The sequence below is a fragment of the Vitis vinifera genome, chromosome 6 (genome assembly GCF_030704535.1).
Source record: "Vitis vinifera cultivar Pinot Noir 40024 chromosome 6, ASM3070453v1".
Lineage (NCBI taxonomy): Eukaryota > Viridiplantae > Streptophyta > Magnoliopsida > Vitales > Vitaceae > Vitis > Vitis vinifera.
In genome coordinates, this window is record NC_081810.1 from 9,067,778 (window position 1) to 9,090,494 (window position 22,717).

Genomic DNA, 22,717 nt, shown 5'->3' on the forward strand with positions numbered 1-22,717 from the left:
TGTTTTTTTTTTTTTTTTCTCTCTCTCTCTACATAAAATAACAGTTAAGAGCAGCAGTTATACAAGAGTGGGCGAAGCCCGCCAAAGAGCAGGCAACAACAACAGCAACAAAAACCCAGGAAAGTCAAAATGGCCCAACACCAATTTATTAAAGCCGAAATGAAAAAGATGGCTTTCATCATCCATCTTCCTAATGCCGTCGACCTGGTCATAAGCGTTTTTTTTCTTCTCAGGGCCATCACATTCAAGCAAGGTAATCCTCTCTGTATTATTCTTTTTTTTTCTTTTTTCTTTATTTATAGATGCTTGGACCTGTTTTTTTTTTTTCTTAAATAAATTCCCCGACTTCATTTTGGCTGCATTTACTGGTATTTCGTTTTCATTCAACTTGAATCTAAGCTAGTTGTTCAAGATTTGGTTTTGTTTCGTTTTTTGCTTTCTGGGTTGGTGAGTGTTTTTTTCTTCAATTGGTTTGATTTTGTTGTGACTCAAGCTGCATGCAACTAGGAACTTCTGTTCGTTTGCCTAGAGAACTGAAGGAAAAGAAAGGAAACTGAAATCGGGAGTATTGGTTTTTTTCATTCATTGGAACCAGGGAAGGCAAAGGCTTCATTCTCTTCTTTTACTTGAGGTGGGCTTTTCTCTTTTTCTGTGTGGGGGTCCTAAAACATATGAATTTTGGTAGTTGATTTTACTCTTCTTTCCTGATTTATCTCAGCAACCAAACAGGGGTTATTGGCTCTCTTAACTGTTTGAAAGTTTCTGGAGGTTCTTGTTACGTTGAACTGTTTGGGAGCCTTTTTCTTTTTCTGGGGTTTGAATTCGTTAGTTTTTTTTTTTGCTATCAGGGAGAGGATTTGGATGCTACAGTGGTTTAAAGGTTTTGGATAGCAAGAGATGTTTGATAATTCTGGTTACTTTTGCATTCAATCAAGAGTTTGGATGATTGAAGCCGTTCTGTTAGTGTGGTTATGTTGGTCTTCATCATTCATCGGAGCAAAGGCTACGGTTACCGACCCTGTCGAAGGTCAATTTGCTTGAGTTGCTGGTGTTTCTCTATATGTTTATTTATTTATTTTATACTTGTTTAAGTATGGACTTTCTCCTAATCACTCTATTGGGGAATATTGAATACTTGTATAGAGTCTTCATTGTCAGCAATTTCATTTTATGCATCTGAAAATCATTTTTATTGGTGGCATATTTGTCACTTTTGTCTTATATTTCTATATGGGGGCTTACATGCCAGTATTGATGCTGATCACACCTATATCTCTGGGCTCCCATTTCACAAGACTGGCACACGATAAGCTGTGACATTGGTCTTAAGCTTTCCACCTAATTGGTTGGCATCCACCTAATGCCTGTGTAATTTTAGAGTTGGAGGCTAGAGTTAGGATAGCTTGAAAGACTTGGCCTGGTGGCTAGAGTGGTTGGCTTTCCAAGTTGGGCAACTTCTTGAGCCTGCTTTGATCCAATTCAGAGGAAATAGGGATCCATTTCTGTTGCTGGGATAGGCATCGGTCCCAGTAGAGCACACATTGTACAGGGGCTGACTTTCAGCCTTGGACTCCTGAGTCCTGACTCCCAAGGCTTGCACATGGCAAGGGCTACTGCTAAATTTAAGCTTGCCTTCGCACTAGGTGGCATCCTCCTGGTTCCTCCTCCATAGGGTCAAAATGTCCATAGTTCAAGGGGGGAGAATCCTGAGCCCATTCATGAGCTCTTGGTAAGTTCTTTGATTTTGTGAGCATTCCTCATGATTCCAACCCTTGAGGAACATTCTTGACACTTTCAACCACGCTTTTCCTCTCTAGATGGTCCACTCTCCCTTGACTGAGATAACTTAACATCCATGTGGCTAAACTTCTCCATTTAAGAACTTATCAACCGAGATAGTTCAGTAACCCTGTGGCTGACCACCTCCATCTGAGAACCTGTTGTCAAAAAAGATCTTAGAAATATCTTGATTATTGTTATTCATTGAATTTTTCTTGTTCTTTAAAACTGCTAAGAAAATTACTTGCCTACATGAACTTCGACAATCATGCTGGTGGAAGAAATGGCTATAGTTTTTACTTCTTTGCCTGAAGGAGAGGCATGCTTCCTGTAGTGCAAGACCTTGCTTCTTGTAGATACGCCTGCTTTAGTGTCTTCTGCTAACCAAGGTGGCCAGCTGGTAGAGAGACTTTGTTGCTTGGAAGTTATTGTGATAACAGTGTAGACACTGGTATATACAAAGGAGACTCCCCAGGATTTGAAAAATTAGACCTGCATGTTTTCCTTAGCCTCAGGCTTCCAAGGATCATTGTTCTGTGGCTCCCCTGACTCAAAAGGCATCCAGTAGCATGATAGTGCTATCAACAAGCCTTCTGCCTACAAGTCTAAGCACCTGGATCCAAAAACAAAAAAAGAAAAGAAAAATTGGTGGACCTCAATATAATCGAAATATACCATTGTTCTATTCCCTAAAGTTGTGCACAAGTTTACATGTTTACATGCTAATTGTTGATAGGACTGATAACAATGTATAGAATGACCTTGAAAATCATTTTTCTTTGATTCAATGGGGACACCCTGATACAACAGAAGTGGAAACACAACCACTATAGAAGTTCATAAAGATTATGTTGAACATCTTGATGTAATTTTGATAGTCATAAGTGTTAATTTGCAGTGACGGCATTGCGGGCAATCAAGGAAAGTTTGGAAGATCCCATGAATAATTTGACTAATTGGAATCGAGGTGATCCATGTACATCGGAGTGGACAGGGGTTTTGTGCTTCAATACAACAATGAATGATAGCTATCTTCATGTTAAAGAATTGTATGCTTCCAATCTTTCCTGATATTATTTCTATCTTGGAACACTAGTAACAACTTTATTGGTATAAAAACAATCTATTTCTTTTTCCTATTTATTTCATTTTTATTCACACCCAAATTAGTTGATACATATTCTCTTTCAACCTGATTTAAAAAAATTTATTTCATTTTTGTTGCATCTTGTGTCCTATTTCAGTTCGATGGGTATTCTGCAATCACATAACACGCCATAACCATAACTCCACTTGTTCATCCTGTTCTAATTTTATTGGCAACCTCCTCGTTGATCTCCCTTACTTATGGATAATTATCCAGCATAACAAAAAACATGGTCGTTTTTGCTATCAATTGGCCATTACTTTTTATGTTCACTCATTTCTACTCCTTGATCCATGTATTTTGTCATCATCTTGCTTACCCTAGAATTTTTACATTCTGAAGCATTTCTATAGTCCTAAGTATTATCCTGTAGTCCCTGGTCCTTATTAGCATTAAATCCTGCTATTTAAGCTCTACTTCAAAGAATAAAATGTATTCAGTTTTGTCAAACTGGTGATAAGATTTGACTTTTGTTAAGCCTTTTTCTTAGGCATCCAGAAAAAGGAATGGCCCTTGCAGAATCTTTTGTAAGATCAAGGTTTTATTAGCCTCTTGAACATTTTTCGGTAAATAAATCTCTAGTATCTATAGTGGTTATCAATATGGTGAATTTCCTATCCAAATATGTAGTCCTTGGGAGGGATTTGAGTATTATCTCAAACATGTTAATCTTCTAGGTCTCTCTCACACACCCACACACACTCACTACTATAACAACCTAGGAGCCACATATTATTGGGAATCATGTCTTTCCAAATTATTAAAAAAAGGGGGGGAAGGGGGGTTTGAATTTTAGAGGGACCCTTATGTTACTGATTCTTTTGGGAATGGGCCTCTAACCTCTCAATATGGTGATAATTTTCACTTTGCATAAAGTCTCACACACACACTACTATAACAACCTAAAACCCATAAAGTTTCTTAACTAGATATGTCCATGGAAATATACTGAACTTGATTCCTTTTATTTGTATTTTTGTTTAAATTTGAAGGTCGCATGAACTGAGGATTTTAGTAGAAAATGTTATCCTGAAAAACAAAGGCTTGTCTAAAATGCATAATGACAACAGATTTGTTTTAGTCTCTTGCAAGTTTTGACTCCAGCAATATTTTCATTATCCTTGTTAATTCATCCTTGTATATTTGCAGGCAATTACTGAATATGCATCTGTCGGGAACTCTGTCGCCGGAGCTTGGCCGCTTATCTTATATGCAAATATTGTGAGCCTCAATATATACATAGAATTTGTATTTTTGGATTCCACTGTTGTTCAATCACCTGATGTATTTCACTCTTTATGTTGTTAAAGGGATTTTATGTGGAACAACATAACTGGGAGCATTCCAAAGGAGATAGGAAACATTACAACTTTAGAACTCTTGTAAGTTGAACTGCATCTTTGCCAGATTGTTGGATGTTCTATGTTGCTACTTTTAGATCACATGCTGATATAATTGAGATGCAAATATTCTTGAGCGAGTTCACAAAAAAACTTACATTTTCTAAATTCATAAAGCTATCATTCTATCTAATTCAATTCAATGTTGATGCTGGCACTGTTCTGATTCTTATTGGTATTCTAAGAGAGCAGAAATGCGTTATATTGGCTGATTTCTTATTTGAGATGTGATATCTTGTGTTTCCAGGCTCCTGAATGGCAACAAGTTAACAGGTTCTTTACCAGAAGAGCTCGGTAATCTTCCGAACTTGGACAGAATACAGATTGACCAGAACCAAATATCAGGATCAATTCCTAGATCTTTTGCGAACTTGAATAAAACAAAGCACTTGTAAGTGTCTTTCTGATGGTTTTCAGCCTAAATTCGGGTGTATATAAAATTCATTTCATATTTTTTCTTCCTTTTTCTTCCTTTTTCCCCCTTTGAGCAGTCACATGAACAACAATTCAATTAGTGGGCAAATTCCATCCGAGCTCTCCAGATTGCCAGAACTTGTTCACTTGTAAGTTGGTAGTTTGGCATCTTCTTCATTATTATGTATTTTGGACACACTAATCATGTGCATACATCAATTATAGCAGTCACTGAGTCTTTAACTTGGTTTTAATATATGTTAAAATCTCTGCAGTCTGCTTGACAATAACAACCTATCAGGATATCTTCCACCAGAATTCTCTGAAATGCCAAAGTTACTTATAGTGTATGTCCTCTTCCTTCCTTGGATATTCACTGAACAGGTTTATATTATTTGATTTCTTAAATCCAAGTTTTTGCTTACTTATTTGCTTGTTTTTTTTTCGGCACTATCATTTTAAAAATAAACTGTTTATTGTTAGAAGATATTTTTACCATAATATTAGAGAGTTCGTGTTACACTGGGGCAGAAATTGCATGCAAATATATTAGAATTTGGTACTCTTGAATGAATTTTTTTAATCATTCCATTCTTATTTATGTAATTGGATTGGCAACACTTGGCCCCAATATACTTTTCTGAGTATCACTTACCAACTTATGATCACTGTCAAACTCAAAATTGTTTAGAACCTTATCAAAGCTGTGGAAGTGTGTCCCCTCAACCTCATGGCACTGAGAATTTGTTGAACAAAAAATAGAAGCACTGGAGGTATGGAACTTTCTGATAATATCAACAATTTGAAGTTTTTGAGGGATGATAAGGCTGTGAGATTGTTCCAATAATTTAATGATGAACAAAGTCATATCCATATGCATGGTTTGGCATAAAAAAAAAATCATAATTGGAACTCTAGTTTACTCCAGTTACTATAGCAGATGCAAACTGCTGGGTTAGCAGAAGGCATGGAATCCGAACAAACTGAGGAGTTGTAGCGGAGAAGGCATGTAGCCTGCCTGTTCAATAGAACCAACTATAACAGTTAGTTTCTCAAAGTTTTAGGAAACAGGAAGACATGAAGGTTCATTAGAGCATTCGGCAATTGCATCATTGACATGGAATGGGCCTGGATCTGAAGTGGTTAGGATGGGCATACGAGTAATAGCTCACTCATAGTATCATGCAAATAAAAAATGACAGCAATTTCACATTGCATCAAGGAGTAGTGATGAGTTGACAAGCAATATATGTGCGTGATTGATGCTGATGAAATTGTCAAGGAAGGTGTGAGGTTCCAGTCATCATGATCACTAAGAAATCCTCAAACGAATAAGGTTGATATGACATTGGAACTATCAGTCACTTAAAATACAGATAAGAAAGAACAGCAGTGGCTTCTGAGGGCTCAGATGCCACACTAGGTGCCAAAAGTGATGAAACATAAAATATTCTAACCAGTGCAAAGCCAAGCCTTTCCACAGAAGAATACACACACACACACACACATAATCTTTTGTCCTTAAATTTTTTCTTGGTCATGTTACCTACTATTTGTTCAAGGCTTATGTCCCCATTTTTATGAGTATGGATCTTTTGTCCAATTTCTACATGTTACAGTTTTCTTATTTTTTGCAGTCAGCTCGACAACAACCACTTCAACGGGAGTATTCCAGCTTCTTACAGCAACATGTCTAAATTGTTGAAGTTGTAAGTGCATATTGTTATCCTATGCTTGTACTGGCAACATGTCTAAATTGTTGAAGTTGTAAGTGCATATCGTTATCCTATGCTTGTTTGTAGATTGAGAAAGTGGTGTCAGATAGGGTACAAGAATATCTAGTTTACTCATGCATGGAATGCAAGCCTTGGCATGAAACTTGATCCTGTATTTTTTTTATTTATTTATGTAAATGCATAAATAATGTAAATGGGAAAACATAAAAAAAATAAAAACAAAAAAAGGGCAAAATAGAGTTGAAGATAATATCTATTTTGGAATCAACATATAAGTTATTCAATTATCAGTGGGAAATTATTTAAAGGAATTCTTCAAATTCTGACAGCAAATTCCTCTGATACACACACACACATATGTATATATATGTTCTTATTTGCTTTTCAATCCAAATTCTTCCTTATGCACACACACGACATACTACAACTCATTAAAATCTCTTACGATTAAAACAAAGCTGAGATGATTCCTTTTAAGCCCTCTTTTCCTCATAGATTACCAATGAGGGCAGTATTACCACATTTCTTGCCCTTTTGAAACATGGAAGAACAATACAGCCTTTTCTTTGGCAAACAAAGACATTATTCGCAATTAGTATTTTCTCTAATTTTTGTAGTGTCAAATTGCTGTCACCAACTTGAAGACTTTTATTGTTCTTTGAAGCATTTTTTCTTCCCAAACTACAATCAAGAAGTATGCTGATGAACTTGTTTATGTGGTGTCAAGTTTGGTCATGTTTCTGTTTTCCTGGTTTTTCAGGAGCCTCAGAAACTGCAGCTTGCAAGGAGAAATTCCCAACTTGAGCAAGATACCATATCTTGGTTATTTGTAAGTTCATGACTATCAATTGTGAGTTCCTTCAGGCTGATGGTTTGGAAATAACTCTGCCTATTTCTGAAATTAAGATTTTGAGGTCATTTTATGTGCCAGTGAATTATGGGTTTTCTTATTAGTGATGCTAAATAGTTCAGACTAAAACTTATTGACAGTTTGGCTGGTTATTTATTTTTTTTCTTTGCAAGTTTATTTCATATAAGGCTTAATGACAGGCATTCATACTTTCTTTGATGATATTCACATTTCAGAGACCTCAGTTCGAACCAGCTTAATGGAACCATACCTCCTGGTAGATTTTCTGAGAATATTACAACGATGTAAGATCCTCTACCTGCAATTTTTTTGGTGTCTTAAGCTGAATTATATAAGATATTCTATCCCAATTTTTTGGAAATTCTGGTGTAACTATTTGTCTATAAAAAATAAATAAAAAATAAAAAGAAAGAAAGAAAGAAAGAAAAAACTGGTAAATATGACACAAACATCAATTTGTGCAGAGATCTTTCTAACAACAATCTTACTGGAACAATTCCTGCGAACTTTTCGGGTCTTCCTCATCTACAAAAATTGTGAGCATCCTTCAAGTCTCTCTTTCCTTTTTTTTCTTTTAATCATTCTATGGTTCTCTAAATGGTACCTTTTGATAATTGATTATGTTTGATTCGGATGATTCAAGTTTCCACTTTGCTTACTTTGTGATCCACAAGATTTAAAAGTTATTAGTGAAGATATTCTCATCTAGAGTTCATATGATGCAACTAATTTGAATTATATAATGAAACAAATTGGTTTATTTCGTGAGTCATTTCTTCTTGCAGGTCACTGGAAAACAATTCATTGAGTGGTACTGTTTCATCCAGTATTTGGCAAAACAGGACTTCGAATGGAAATGAGACATATGTTGTGTAAGATCTTAATAATCCTCCTTGCTTATGATACTCTGTGTGCGTGTGTGTGTCTACATGTGTTTTTCTCTGACTTGTTTGTATGTTTGGGAAGTGGGGTGTGGATTTGGGCATGGTTGTGTGTTTGTTTTTTCTAGCATCTGGCATTTTTCTTTCGATAAGCAAGAAACTTGATTTCATTTGTGGGTTTCAGTGTGTTCTTCTGAATTGAAGTTGTAATTTACTTCTTTGGTAGGGTTTGTTATATTTCTCAATAGGTGATTGATTAATATGAATCCACACTTAATTGCTTCTATGCTATCTAATATTGCAGGGATTTTCAGAATAATGATCTTTCAAATATTTCAGGCACTCTTGACCTTCCTCTCAATGTCACCGTCAGGTTTGTTTCTGCACTTGAACCTTTTTATTTTACATGCATTTGTTTCAATTCTTACTAAACTGTAACAAACATAGCACTTTGAGTTAACCAATCATGTTACATACTCTATTAATTATTCTGAATAATTTCTCAGGCTTTATGGGAATCCCTTGTGCACAAACGAGAGCCTAGTTCAGTTCTGTGGATCTCAAAGTGAGGAGGAAAATGACACGCTTAACCCAGTAAACTCCACTGTTGATTGTACCGCCGTACGTTGCCCACTGTATTATGAAATTTCCCCAGCATCTCTCGAGATTTGTTTATGTGCTGCACCTCTTCTTGTTGGATATCGATTGAAAAGTCCTGGATTTTCTAATTTTCTCGCATACCAGAATATGTTTGAGTATTACCTTACCAGTGGTCTCAGCTTGAATCTTGATCAGCTGAAGATTGATTCAGTAGAATGGGAAAAAGGCCCTCGATTGAAAATGTACTTTAAACTTTTCCCTGACGATGTGAACAATTCCTCCGAGTTCAATAGCAGTGAGGTTCTACGAATCAGGGGCATGTTCACAGGATGGAACATTCCAGATAGTGACGTATTTGGACCTTATGAACTGATCAACTTCACGCTTACGGACATTTATAAGGATGGTTTGTCTCAAAATCCTTATCTCACATGTTTTTTGAGAGATCTAAATGACAGTATTCTATGCTTATTTAAACGATAAACTTCATATTTTCTTTTGCTGGTAGAAGGTTACGCACTTGTTTTGCTACCTTATATGAAATTCTAGGACATAATAAGGTTCCGTGCAGGTTTGAATGCTTATGACTATTCCACCATGGCTGTAAGCATAGGTTATATGTCTCATAAGTGGGTAAACTTGTTAATGCTTCACCTAGGATCAATAAGCTGAAGTATGACCTCATTACTCTTTATAACTTTTTTTATTTAGTAATATCAGTGTCATCTGTGAAATTTCTTCTCACCATCCAAAACGTGTTCAAATTCCTGTTTCTGGACACCATCATTGTAATCTATCTGACAGACACCTTTTCTCTTCAATAATTATTCAATTTGCTAAACATGATGCTGCACTCTGTTGTTGTGCTCTTTTATGGCCCAAATATTTGGGCCAAGTTAGTCCTTAGTTGTCACCTCAGAAAGAATGTGGATTTGATCTATGTTATTGTTTCCCAGTTTAGTTGTATCTACTGGATCCTAGTGTGGGTATATTTCTGATACAATATTCTGCAGTTCTGGGCATAAAAAAATGAAAAATCTGATACTTGATTGAGGAGGTTTTTAGTGGGTTGAGTGGTGAGTTATTGCATCCAGAAAGGCTGTCCCAAATCAACACCATGTCTCTCAATTTCCACATGCATAGATAAGCTTGCCAATGTCTCGAGCGTATTTTTCCATTTCCCATGTATGTATTTGAGCACTGTGATTCACCTTTGAATCTTGATCACTTCTCCCTTACTTGATCTCTTGTTCTTGTTGCGGATACACATGTCTGCATGCATACACATCTATGCATATATGTATTTATTTTGCATGACTTTGATTACACAATTTTTTTAATTTCTTTTTTGTGTCACAGTGATTGGCAGCTCTTCATCATCTGGTATAAGCACGGGGGCACTGGTTGGCATTATCCTGGGGACCATTGCAGTTGCAGTTACATTATCTGCAATTGTTTTTCTTCTTATCTTGAAAAACCGTTTGAAGAAATACCATACAATTTCAAGAAGACGTAAATGTGAGTATCTTGTGTTTTTTTTTTTTTTTTTTACCATGTTAGGGGTCTACATATATGTGAAGATATTGAAAATTCTGATATTCACTACAATCTATTAGGAGCCAGAACACAAATTTAATGCCATTCAGATATGTATTACTTATTCTAGTTTTTGATTAAGTAAACAAGCATCTTAATGGTGGAACTAGTGAAGTACTCCTCATTCCTTTATTGTGAAGCCTCTCCTCCCACTTCTTTTAAAAATGTTCTTTTTTGACAAGGAAAATGGTGAATTCCATTTAACAGTTTCTATAGATGTGACTCTGAGCTGTTTTGTCTTCGAGCTATAACTGTTCAGCATGTATTCTCTATGATAATGTCGTGTGTGAATGTAGTTGAATATATGGGTTTGATTAAGTGACCCCAATTCTTAGGGTATACAATCAACGTTGTTCAGTTAGAACTGGAAGAAAAATACATTTATAAAGAACCTTCCGTATATAGCATGTTTCATTTTACCATGTTTCTAATTCAAAATCCTGTTTTGTTAATTTTGCATATAAAATGATATTAATGTCAAATAATCCTTACTTTAATACTCTTAAACATCATATATATGAATAATTCAACTTCTTGCCTTAGTGAAACCTTTTTCGTTAGAAATCTTGAGATTTCCATGAGAAGGATTAGTGCAAATTTATCTCCATTCCAAAAGAAAATTCAAATCCTTCACTTATTAGAGTTAACTAGGTTTGTTGTATTACATTTTTGTGATTTAACATATTTTAAGAGTGAATGTATAAAATACCAAATGGTGTAGATGTTACAAAATCACGAGTATAAGGGCTTATATACACTACTCTTTCCACAAAATAATTCACTAAACCATAATCTATGCAAATCCTGACCGAACTTCTCTGTTGTACCAAAATACTTAGCCTTTTTAACTAGCAACTCTGATAAATAAAAACTAGAGAAAGAGTCACTATGGCTTTTGTAGTACTCTGGGTATCGTCCTCAGGGATTGACTTATGGAAATTGTCAATACGAGAATAAATGAATTGCTTTTGTTTAAATCCTAAAGTGAAAAACAATTTGTGAATTATCTTTTATGAAATGAGATTGAGTGAATGAAACTAAATTAATAACAAAACGAATATTGATTTTTAGTTCAATCGATTCAAGTTTGGAGCTTTCCACAATCCAACTTAAGGTATAGAAATAGAGAGAACAAGGGTTTCTTAAGTAAAGTGATCTTAGGGTTTTGGGATCCTTGGCCGCTCACGATCAACTTGAGTTCTATAACTCAAAATTGCATCCGAAACCTAATTTTTCCTTTTTAAAACAGATTCCTAAAACCATCAAATGAATGAGATTGATTGTCAGTTTAAGATTTGGCTTTTTAACCCTTCCTACTTCTTATAGCTTTGTTTTGGGGCAAATAACGATAGGAAAAATGAGGATAACTAATGATAAAGAATTTTCAAAAATCAGTAGTATCGAGTAATAACCTACCGTATCATTCCCTGAACTAACTCACAATGATAGAATAAAAAAATTTGATAAATTTCACCCAACCAATAATTAATCTCATTGTTATAATAATTTACCCATTATCCCTATAGGTTTCCTAGCCCTTAGGTTTTCATGCTTCAAGCCCCAAGTTAGCTTCTTAGCCTCTCATAGAGGTGATGTCACATTCACAATTCATAATAGGGTAAAAATCTATAATTTGAATAAAAAGAAACATCAAAGTGGCAGTGGGTGAATTCGAAATTAGGGTCATTTCAAATTGGATTTTGAATTCATGAGTTGAATTTCAAAATCATTTCAAAATGGCCCTTGAGCTTTATGCAGTTGTCTTCAAATGACCATAACTTCTTCATTTCAACTCCGATTTGCACATTGTTTGAAGCCTTGGACTCCCGATTTCCTAAGCTTCAAAACGATATATAGTATGTCTAAAATGGACTTGGGGAAGTGCTCCAAATTTGTCTTCACAGTCAGAGTATATATTGTCATCAGATTTTGAGTTCTAAATTTCCATGCAGCTGAATCTTGCTTCATGCCTCATTTCCCTTGTTTTCTTGCCTTCTTTCTTACCCCATAATGGTCATTTCTCATCTTCCAAACTCATGATATCCTCATCTTGCCTTTCCTTATGGTCCATGAGTCTTGACTCACTTATTTCCTCATTTAACACTTTCTTGATCTTTCAAAATCTAAAGTGATTCAACTTGCACCCTTTTCTTCCCTTGAATCTGATATAAATCTCCAAAATACAAGTTAAACTTATGGTTAGGGCCTTAGCTTCGATTTAGGTCAAGTTGGGTGATTTGAGTGTCCTTTGATGCACAAATCATATCGAATATATGCCATTAAAGTACATATTTTGGCTCCAATCAAATCCCGTACCCATGTAGGTTTGGCAATGAACTGTTAGAAGGTTGGATTTGGATTGGGCAACGTGGTCCATTTAACATAACCGCAATCACATTTGAAAGAAAAATGATTGTTTTCTTAGATATTTGTAAGAAAATCAGCCATAGGGTGGTGGGCCATTGACTTGTTGGATTTGAATTAGGTTTCAAACAGTTCGATTAAGAGTAAAATAGATTTTTTCTCCCCTTTTTTTTAATGGAATGTACATATCATTATGCATGGATCATAACTTTCCTTCCATTTTTAATTGCTATGTTAATAGAAATGGGACCTTTCCATTTGTTCAACAGCAACAAAAAATCTTTGGCATCTGTGGTCTTTTACTAGTGTTTTTATTTTTCAGTATACCAAAAACACATAGCAGGAAAATGTACTGTTATAACATTACACATACATTCTATTACTGGTATTTGCTTTGTTCTTTTTAGATATTTGGCCTAGAATGTGTTTGTGGAATTATTAATGAATTAATTAGTGTATAATTCAGAGTCAGCAGTTGCTCTATTTACAGAATTACTTCAGCACAAATAATGTCCTGGTAGGACTGAGAAGACCTTGATGGCTGGACAAGCCTATCCCTTGGTATATGATGTCGACTTTATTTATTCTGCAGTTTGTTCTGAAAGTATTTGAAATACTTCTTCTCACTGATGGAGTTTTACATTTTCCTTTTGTTTGAATTCTCACACATGAATAACAACTGCATTGATTCTTTAGACACCAAAAGGGAGTGCTTAGTTTAGAAGCAGTAGACAAGCTTTTATAGTTTTGTGGTCAATTGTTAACATATATATTAGTTCCCATAGATATATTATACTAGTCTTTTAAATTTATACTGAAACCCTTGAAATGTTGACATTTGGTTTCAAATACAGCTAAATTTAAGATTTTACTTTTGCAAAACAAGGAGGCAGGACATCCATGGTGGTAAATATGATTTCTTTTGTCTTATTGCATTTGTATTTGTAATTTTGCAGCTACCAGGATCTCAATCAAAATTGATGGTGTGAAAGACTTCACTTACGGAGAAATGGCACTGGCTACAAACAATTTTAATGACTCTGCTGAAGTTGGCCAAGGAGGGTATGGAAAGGTCTATAAAGGTATTCTAGCTGATGGTACAGTTGTGGCTATAAAACGTGCACAAGAGGGATCACTGCAAGGTCAGAAGGAGTTCTTTACAGAAATAGAGTTATTATCAAGGGTACATCACCGAAACCTTGTGTCGTTGATTGGATATTGTGATGAAGAAGGTGAACAGGTACTTTCTATTATAAAACACATTTAAATTCAGATACTTTTTCTTTAGGAGACTTGGTTCCAAAATAAATAAACCAAAAGGATGGATATCTCTCTCTCTCTCTCCCCCACTAGCCACCGGTTACACATGAGAACAGTTTGATCTACAAAAGCTTTTGGGCTTTAGAAGGACTTCTTGGAAATCTGGAACCAAGATGCTTTTGTCGATGAGACTTTAGGACAAGGTTTTAAAATATATATTTGATAGCTCTTCATGAATGCATTCATTTTAATTTCTCTCTTTTCTTCCATCTTTACATCCTCATTTCAATTTCTTTCTAATACTTGCTGCACAGTTTATGAAATTTGTGTCTCATCCTTTATGTTATTTCTCATTGTACAAGGGTTCCTCTCTTCAAACTTAGCTTCTAGACAGCTTTAAAATAAAAAAAGAAAAAAGAAAAAGCAATTAGAGGGCCAACCCCTTCTGTGTCTGTGCCAGCACCAGTTGTCTTTTCTTCATGCACTCATGGGAATATATGTTTAGACTAGGAAAGTTTAAAACCATTTTTGTAACTGTTGTACGTGCATGCAGATGTTGGTTTATGAATTCATGCCTAATGGCACATTGAGAGATCACCTTTCTGGTACATCTTCTATTCTTCCTACGGAGTTTGCTTTTTTAATATTATTGTTTTGGCTCTTTCTGCATGTTCATTTCTATGGCAATTTTAATTTTGTATGCTAATCTCCTGATCTCTAAATCAACGTGTGGTATAGCTGCTAAATCTAAAGAACCTCTGAGTTTTGCAATGAGATTGAGCATTGCATTGGGTTCATCCAAGGGCATCCTTTACCTACATACTGAAGCCAACCCTCCAATATTCCACCGAGATGTCAAGGCAAGCAACATATTATTGGACTCTAAATTTATTGCAAAGGTTGCGGATTTTGGACTTTCAAGACTTGCCCCAGTTCCAGATATTGAAGGAAGTACACCAGCTCATGTATCTACAGTGGTAAAAGGAACTCCGGTAAGAATAACCTTTTTATCTGACAGTAATTAATAAAAACATTGAATGATCACTTAAGCATATGGCCTATAAAAAAAGATGTATATTCAGCATCACCTTACAGAACATTGAGATTCATGGAATGTCTTATCTTGAGATGGATGTTGTTTACTTATCCCCTTCTCGCTTTAAGATGCTAGTTGTTTAGATTGCAACACAAATGCCATGTCCTAAGTGTTTGAAATGTCATCCTTTGACTCTCCAAATCAATGTCAGAGTTGACGAAAACCTTTGCCTTTTTTCTTTTCCTTTTTTTTTAAAAAAAAAAAGGAAAAAAGAAAAAAGAAATTTATGGGTGAAGGGGTTTACTAAAATCTGTGCTATTCAGTATTTGAAAAAGTGGAGATGAACTGGAAAGAACCTTATTTTAGTTGAGTTGCTGGTGTGGAACTGAGGTTTATTTGACATGACTACATTGATCCATTTTGTGTTGGGAAATTATTGGACTGTAGAGAATGAAACTCACATAATTTCTTTGCAGGGATACCTTGATCCAGAATACTTCTTGACTCATAAGCTCACTGACAAGAGTGACGTTTATAGCCTTGGTGTTGTATTCCTAGAGCTCCTGACAGGGATGCATCCAATCTCACATGGCAAGAATATTGTTCGAGAGGTAATGCTAGTTCTTTACCAACTAATTTTAGTTGAGAGTTTGGTCTAAACTTTTGAATATTTACCTGTGTTGCACATTTACAATGGCAAATCTCAACTGGGACACATCTCACGATGAATTCACACCCTCCACTTTAAGTCTCCTTCAGAAGATTGCAGGCTCAAAAACAAATGCCAATCGGGTCATCATAACCATATAATCTGCGCAAGTTCCTCCACCGCTGTTTTCTTAATAACAAATCGTGAAAAAGAGTTGAAATGTGCATGCATTTCATGCTGATATCGTGTTCTCTCTAGAATCACTTGATCACATTTTCATATTATCTGTTATCTGGTACCTTCAAATTCTATGCCTGAAGCAATTTTGTGCAGATTGAAGTCAACTTATTCTTGTTCTTCATCCTCATCAGGTCAATGTTTCATATCAATCTGGTATGATCTTTTCGGTCATTGACAATCGAATGGGATCTTACCCTTCTGAATGTGTGGAGAAGTTTGTGAAACTGGCCCTCAAGTGTTGCCAGGAAGATACAGATGCTCGGCCTTCAATGGCACAGGTGGTACGCGAGCTTGAAAACATATGGCTTATGATGCCAGAGTCGGATACCAAAACAACAGAATCCTTGATCACTGAGCCTGGAAAGCTAATATCTCCACCATCTTCATCCACCCCAACCAAAAACCCTTATGTTTCATCAGATATCTCTGGCAGTGAGCTTGTTAGTGGAGTCGTTCCCACCATTGCCCCAAGATGAAGGAATTTTGGAAACAGAAAAATGGTATAGACAGACTTTTGAAGTTGCTTGTATTGAATACTAGGAAATCTGAACTGGGTAACATTACTTGTTTAGCTTCCTCATTCCCAACTAGTTTGATTTGTAGAAACAATCTTGTATGCTATGGGGCCTATGGCTAGTTTTGTAAAAATATTGCTAAGAATACCAATACACTACAGACTTATCAGGTGTAGCTTATTCACATCTCCTTGTTTTTGCTAACATCCTAAGTATTTGAACCTGGTTGGAGTGATTCTAATCTAAGAAGGTAACAAGAGTTTTGTAATGTTTTTCTCATAAAAAAAAACTTAAGACGTTTGACAAATTTTAAAAATCATTTTTATTAGAAAATATATGTACAAAATGTAGTTCAAGATCTAGATCTAAGCATACTTTTATCTTAGTCCTTCGACATGTCCTCACAATGTAGTTGTAACTGTCATAAGGTAAAGAGTATACGCCTTATATCCGTGCTCTAAAGAGACCCACTTTTATCCATATCAAGGAGAGAGGGCCGAGAAGAATTAGACCCAAACTTTCATCCTAACTAAGATCAATATGGAGGAGGGAGCAAAATAGAAAGGATTCAATGTCTTAGTTTCCACTTTAGGCCACCTTTATGATTGGAACTCTATTCGTTTTTTAGAACTTAAGAGATTCATTCTAAGTGATTTTTAGAATAATACTTGATTCATGTTTTTCTCCACATGTTTTTTATTATGCACACGTAAAGAAATAGTGATACTATAAAATCATTTTTTAAATTTATTATCTTATTCTAATTAATAACATAATAAATTAAAAGTACTTTTGTTGTAGTATGTAATTCATATTGAGTGAAAGATATATATGGAGAAAAAGAGGTTATCATTCGGCTTAATTCCACTCGGGGAGCGTAACGCCCCTCGAGGTAAGGTTTAGGGGTATTTTTGGAATTTAAATAACCTCGATTCAAGAGTATTTTTGAAATTTAAATATCTAAGGGTTAGTATAAATACCTCTTTTATGTAACCTTAATTTTCATATAGTAAAAGTCTTCCTCTCTTTTTCGTAGACGTAAGCAATCTGTTGAACCACGTTAAATCTATGTGTTTTCTTTTGTTTTTCTCTAATTTCTTCACTTTTATCATCATCAAACAAAAAATTTTCCAATGATAAGAAAAGCAAAGCATATATAGAAGTAAAAACAAAATGTATTTTGATATCAAATATTCTACAACAACACTTTGATACTTATTTATGTTAGGTTTTGTTTGGATTTTGAAATTGGAAAGTTTGAGAAAAAATACAAGAACAAAATTAAAAAGGAAAAATAAAATAAAATAAAATAAAGGGTTACATCTCAAAAAAAAAAAAAAAAAAAGATTGTATATCTCTTATTTTTATTTACCCATAAATAATGAAGAATTTAAAAATAATTCAATTCTAAGTGATATATCATTTCCCTCCTAATTTTTATGGCAAATCAAACTAAGACGGTTTTACTTTATTTCCTACACTTTTTTTTTTTTTTTTTTTAACTTTTCTAGATTTTTTTTCGTGAATTTTTAATAGACCAACGAAATAAATAACGCATTAAAACTTGAGGCGGTTAATGGGGTAGGACCGTAGGAAGCCAAGGCAGCCCATGAAGTCGGTGTGAAAGGCCTGTTTGACTAAAAGTGGGCCTGGTCCAAAAAGTCGACTGAAGAAAGGCCTAGCCCATGGGCTCATGCCCATCTTGACGCACGCTCACACGTAATAACACACGGTTTTAGGGCTTCGGCAACCACTATATAAACCACAGCCACCACTGGCCATTCTCCTCATTTCTTTTTCTAGGGTTTCGTTAGCAGCAGCGGCAGCGATGGGAAGGAGTAAGCCTTCTTCTGCCTTTTCTCCTACCGTTCCATTTCATTCGATTCATTCTTTCCTACATATGTCTCATCAGTTCTCGGTTACGCGCTTTATTATTTGATTCTGCGAATGATGTTTGCGTTATGCTACCGTCTTCTCGTTTGTTCTACTGCTATTTTTGGCTTCTTTGGGTTTCATTTTGTTATTTGATTTATTTTTTATTTTCTGAAGATTTATTGTATTTGTTTTTTTTTTCTTTCAACTCTCTTCGCGATAATGATAGTATTCACCTTATTTAGGGATTGCCTTTTCTATGAATTGAGTTGTTATCGAAGATGTGGTTTGCTCGATTCTATTTTTTATCACATGGATCAGGGGGAGATATTTAGATTTGGAGTGTTTCGTCATTTCTGAGCGATTCATTGGTTTATGTAGATGCCTGTGTTCATACAATTTTCTTAGATATTTGAATGGATTTGTAAATTGATGATGCGATATAGAACAGAACAATTATTGAAGAAATAGTGTCGTTTATTTAAATGTCCGATGCAGCTAGAGTAAATGTATTTATTATTGCAAAAGATTTTGAGTTTCTGTGCTATGGTTGTCAAGATTTATTGCATCTATTATTCGTTTTTCCATGTTCCTACCTGAAGCAGGAAAGGAAGTTGAACTCCAAATTTTGTGGCATCTATTATTGCCTTGAAAAGCATGTTTGGCTATATAATTTTTTACTCTAATAATTTTTTCCTTTTCTTTTGTGTCTCTTGAAATAATTTTGTTTCACAGATTCCCAAAAAAATAATATCAATTATTGATCCTCTTTTCTATTAAATTTTTTTGAATTAATCTATATTTTGAACCTCAAATCATGCTAATTCTGGCTGTTCAGTAATATTAAAATGGAAAATAAGACTGAGGTTTCTCATGGGGGCTTATATCTAAGCTTTTGATAGAGAAAATTGGTTATTTACCATTAGTTTGATGGATCATGTGTTTTCATAGTATTGAGAATACTGTTTTAACTTTTGCAGGGCCTGCAAGGTGTTATCGTCAGATTAAGAACAAACCATACCCAAAGTCACGGTATTGCCGTGGTGTTCCTGATCCCAAGATCAGGATTTATGACGTGGGAATGAAGAAAAAGGGAGTTGATGAGTTCCCTTTTTGTGTGCACTTGGTTAGTTGGGAGAAGGAAAATGTTTCAAGTGAGGCTTTGGAAGCTGCTAGAATTGCTTGCAACAAGTACATGACCAAGTATGCTGGGAAAGATGCCTTCCATCTGAGAGTCAGGGTGCACCCATTCCATGTCTTGCGTATCAACAAGATGCTTTCCTGTGCTGGAGCCGATAGGCTTCAAACTGGAATGAGGGGTGCTTTTGGTAAGCCTCAAGGGACATGCGCTAGGGTGAGCATTGGACAGGTCCTTTTGTCTGTTCGATGCAAGGATGGAAACAGCCATCATGCACAGGAGGCTCTCCGTCGTGCAAAATTCAAGTTCCCTGGCCGTCAAAAGATCATTGTCAGCAGGAAGTGGTATGTGCAGTTTTTATTATTTAAGTTCCATAAACTGCTTAAAGAAGCTTAGACATCATTTTTGCCCAACATATCACATGGCCTGTTCCAAAAATCAGTAAATATACCTTTGGTTCAGTAAGTTATACACATTGATACCATGTACGATGTATTTTACTTTTGTGTCTAAGCTAGGACAGATTAGGTGAATGGTTCACTGTTCAGTATCACAAATTGCAATACATATTTCCATTAACATCTAACAGGAAGTGTTTAAACTCTTTTAAAGAAAATTGTCTACAAACATCATATCTATATTCTATAGCTACCTTTATTCACCCTTTATCACCTGCACAAAAACCCAAGGTCAACATAGTTAACTTGCACCTTATTTCCTGTGCATCAAAGCCAAGACCTAGACCTGGATACTGTGTTTTTTGTACTCCTAAGAGTAGCTCTAGAAATATATATATTTCAACCTTTTAGTGAGTGATTTAATCCATGGAATCATTGTGCTTTTGGGATTTTTAAATTGTAACTCCAGCTTATTCATCCTCTGATAAACCTTCCATGTTTGATGTGGAAATGTAAAATTTATTCAATTTATTATTATGTTGAGAAAGAGCGGGGAAAAGGGGGTGGGATTGGGTTAATTTGTGGAAGTGTGTAATTGGTTTACTTTGAGTGTAGATCTTTGCTTAGGTGGTGTTTGTTTTTTTACTTTACTCTAAATAGAACTTTAATGCTTAATAGTATTAAGTGTTAGGATGTTTGTTTTTGTAATATTTTATTTCTACTAAGTATTAAAAAGTAAAGAAAAATCAACATGTTTCTTTTTCCATTTAGAAAAAGCCAAATATTTTGTTTTTTCTATTCAGCAAAAAGTTTATAATAAGTAAAAAAAAGTAGAAATTACTTATCAAAAAAAAAAAAAAAAGTAGAAAAACAAACAACCTAAAGTCTGAAAGCAAATTGCTTTTAGTATAAAGTTAAAAAAACAAACACCCTCTTAGTCTTTTTGTTTAATGAGTGATTGAATCCTGGATGTCCCTCAGCCTTGTGAGAGTTGCATCTACTCACCTAACTAATTCATAATGTTTTGGAATTTTTTTTCTGTTGGTGGGTAGAAATTGAAACAGTTCTGTGTCAAGTTCAGAGTTTTTACTATAAGGTGGTACTTCTTTTTTTCTTTCTTTTAACTTAAATTTACCTCTAAATACAAATTAATAGTCTAAATCTTAAGTTGTTTGTTTTATCACAATGAGAGTTCCGTGTGAGGTCGGGGGTTAGAAGTGTGAATCAGCTAACTTTTTAGTTTAGGAAAAAAGTCACATATTTTAGTTTTTTCTATTCAGTTAAGAATATTGGTAAACAAGTTAAAAGTTCAATAAATAAATAAAAATAAACAACTTAAGTCTGAAAGTAAATTGCATTCAGCATGAAGTTAGAAAAGCAAACCCCCCTTAAGGTTAGGAGTTTGATTGGTTTGCTCTGAATAATGTTAAATCTTCATCAAATGTTCTTCGCTTAGTGTATGGTTGAACCTTGGACGCACTTTTGCCTAGTTGTAGCTGTTGCTGCAGCTCAGGGTCACCAACTCTTTTTTTGCTCATTAAATAATTGAGCCAATGAGCATTTGCCTTGTGAACCTGCATTTTTTTTTTTTTGGGTTTTTTCTTTTTGGTTGTTGGATGAATTGAAGTGACTTATCTTACTGTCTGTGACATGTTATCAGGGGTTTCACAAAGTTCAACAGAACTGATTACATCAAGTGGAAGTCTGAGAACCGGATTCTCCCTGATGGTGTCAATGCCAAGGTTTGCCTCTGCAATATTTAGCCAAATATAGTTCTCAGCTTTTCTTTCTTTACATCAGGCAGGTGGTGTGTTTGGTTTGTGATAAACTTATGGCGCTTCTTATTTGAATCTTGCAGCTTCTCGGATGCCATGGACCTCTAGCAAATCGTCAGCCTGGAAAAGCATTTATAAATGCATGCACCTAGGCCTTGCTTGAAAATACCAGAATTATGTGTTAAACATTTTGGTCTACTTCCTTAGCACTTGAGCATTTATGAAGAACCTAGTACCTAGCTTCCTTTCTTTACTAGTGCAACATTTGGGATTTTCACTAAAGATCTTTTGGGATTATTATTTTGTGATGTTGAGTTGATTTATTTTGTGCTTTTGAAATTTAGAACATATTTGTCGATTTGTGTGTTGGGCTTCCAGCTGAGGTGATTTTGCCTTAACAAATCGCAATGGATTTTATCTTTTATAACATATTTTGTTCTGATTTTTAATACGTGCAACAGCTGCTATATTTGATGATGGCAGGATTTGTCCTTATTCAGCATATGAGAAAGCAGTAGATGTGTTTTTAGTTGTCTTCTGAATATTTCATGTACGGTTGCTTGCAATAGTTTGATTAACATAAAATAATCATCCGTCAGTTTGGTAACATGCAAAATCTGGCCGCTTAAGGGTTACATTTAGTTGCTAGTAATTAAATAATTGTCAGAATTCAGCTTGTCCTGAAAATTCGTCATATAGTTAAGCGAGTAGCTCGGTGTCACCGAAGTCGATTTCAAATTAGTAACATCACCCATGTTGCATCATCATGTCTCTTATATTCTCTAGGAATATTATTTTATCCTCGGTTATTGTATTAATGATAATAATGGTAGTGCATAGACATAATTAATAAAGATGTTAAAAATGTTGTACCACGTTAAGCATTAGTTCGCTGATGAAATTATTAAAAATAGGATGCGAGCCCTGCAGCTTTATAATGATTAAAATGAGAGGACGCTACTAACTTCATTATGGTTCACCTGATCGCAATTTTCATTTAATGGGCTTCTCTCCGAAGCAAAAGCAAAAGGAACGGAAAAATGAAA

General features: G+C 35.0%; 2 protein-coding genes across 5 annotated transcripts; both read left to right on the forward strand.

Moving 5' to 3' along the window:
* On the forward strand, positions 1-16,672 carry LOC100245012 (probable LRR receptor-like serine/threonine-protein kinase At1g06840). 4 transcript variants are annotated; one of them, XM_010652500.3, is made up of 22 exons: positions 1-253; positions 508-631; positions 849-1,027; positions 2,678-2,828; positions 4,076-4,147; positions 4,237-4,308; positions 4,574-4,717; positions 4,818-4,889; positions 5,016-5,087; positions 6,378-6,449; positions 7,237-7,305; positions 7,563-7,631; positions 7,812-7,883; positions 8,133-8,219; positions 8,533-8,601; positions 8,735-9,234; positions 10,188-10,346; positions 13,745-14,028; positions 14,602-14,653; positions 14,787-15,040; positions 15,561-15,695; positions 16,105-16,672. In XM_010652500.3, the coding sequence occupies exons 3-22, from the start codon at positions 898-900 to the stop codon at positions 16,447-16,449; spliced, it is 2,880 nt and encodes a 959-aa protein (XP_010650802.1). In that variant the 5' UTR covers positions 1-253; positions 508-631; positions 849-897; the 3' UTR covers positions 16,450-16,672. The 4 variants fall into 4 exon arrangements, with proteins under 4 accessions (XP_010650802.1, XP_010650800.1, XP_010650804.1 ...); XM_010652498.3 differs by having other exon boundaries at positions 22-253; positions 494-631; XM_010652502.3 differs by lacking the exon at positions 1-253 and adding an exon at positions 278-368.
* A 1,544-nt stretch (positions 16,673-18,216) lies between these two features.
* On the forward strand, positions 18,217-22,120 carry LOC100262228 (large ribosomal subunit protein uL16). Its single transcript, XM_002264573.5, has 4 exons — positions 18,217-18,326; positions 19,341-19,842; positions 21,557-21,638; positions 21,755-22,120. The coding sequence occupies exons 1-4, from the start codon at positions 18,317-18,319 to the stop codon at positions 21,821-21,823; spliced, it is 663 nt and encodes a 220-aa protein (XP_002264609.1). The 5' UTR covers positions 18,217-18,316; the 3' UTR covers positions 21,824-22,120.
* Positions 22,121-22,717: the final 597 nt, after the last annotated feature.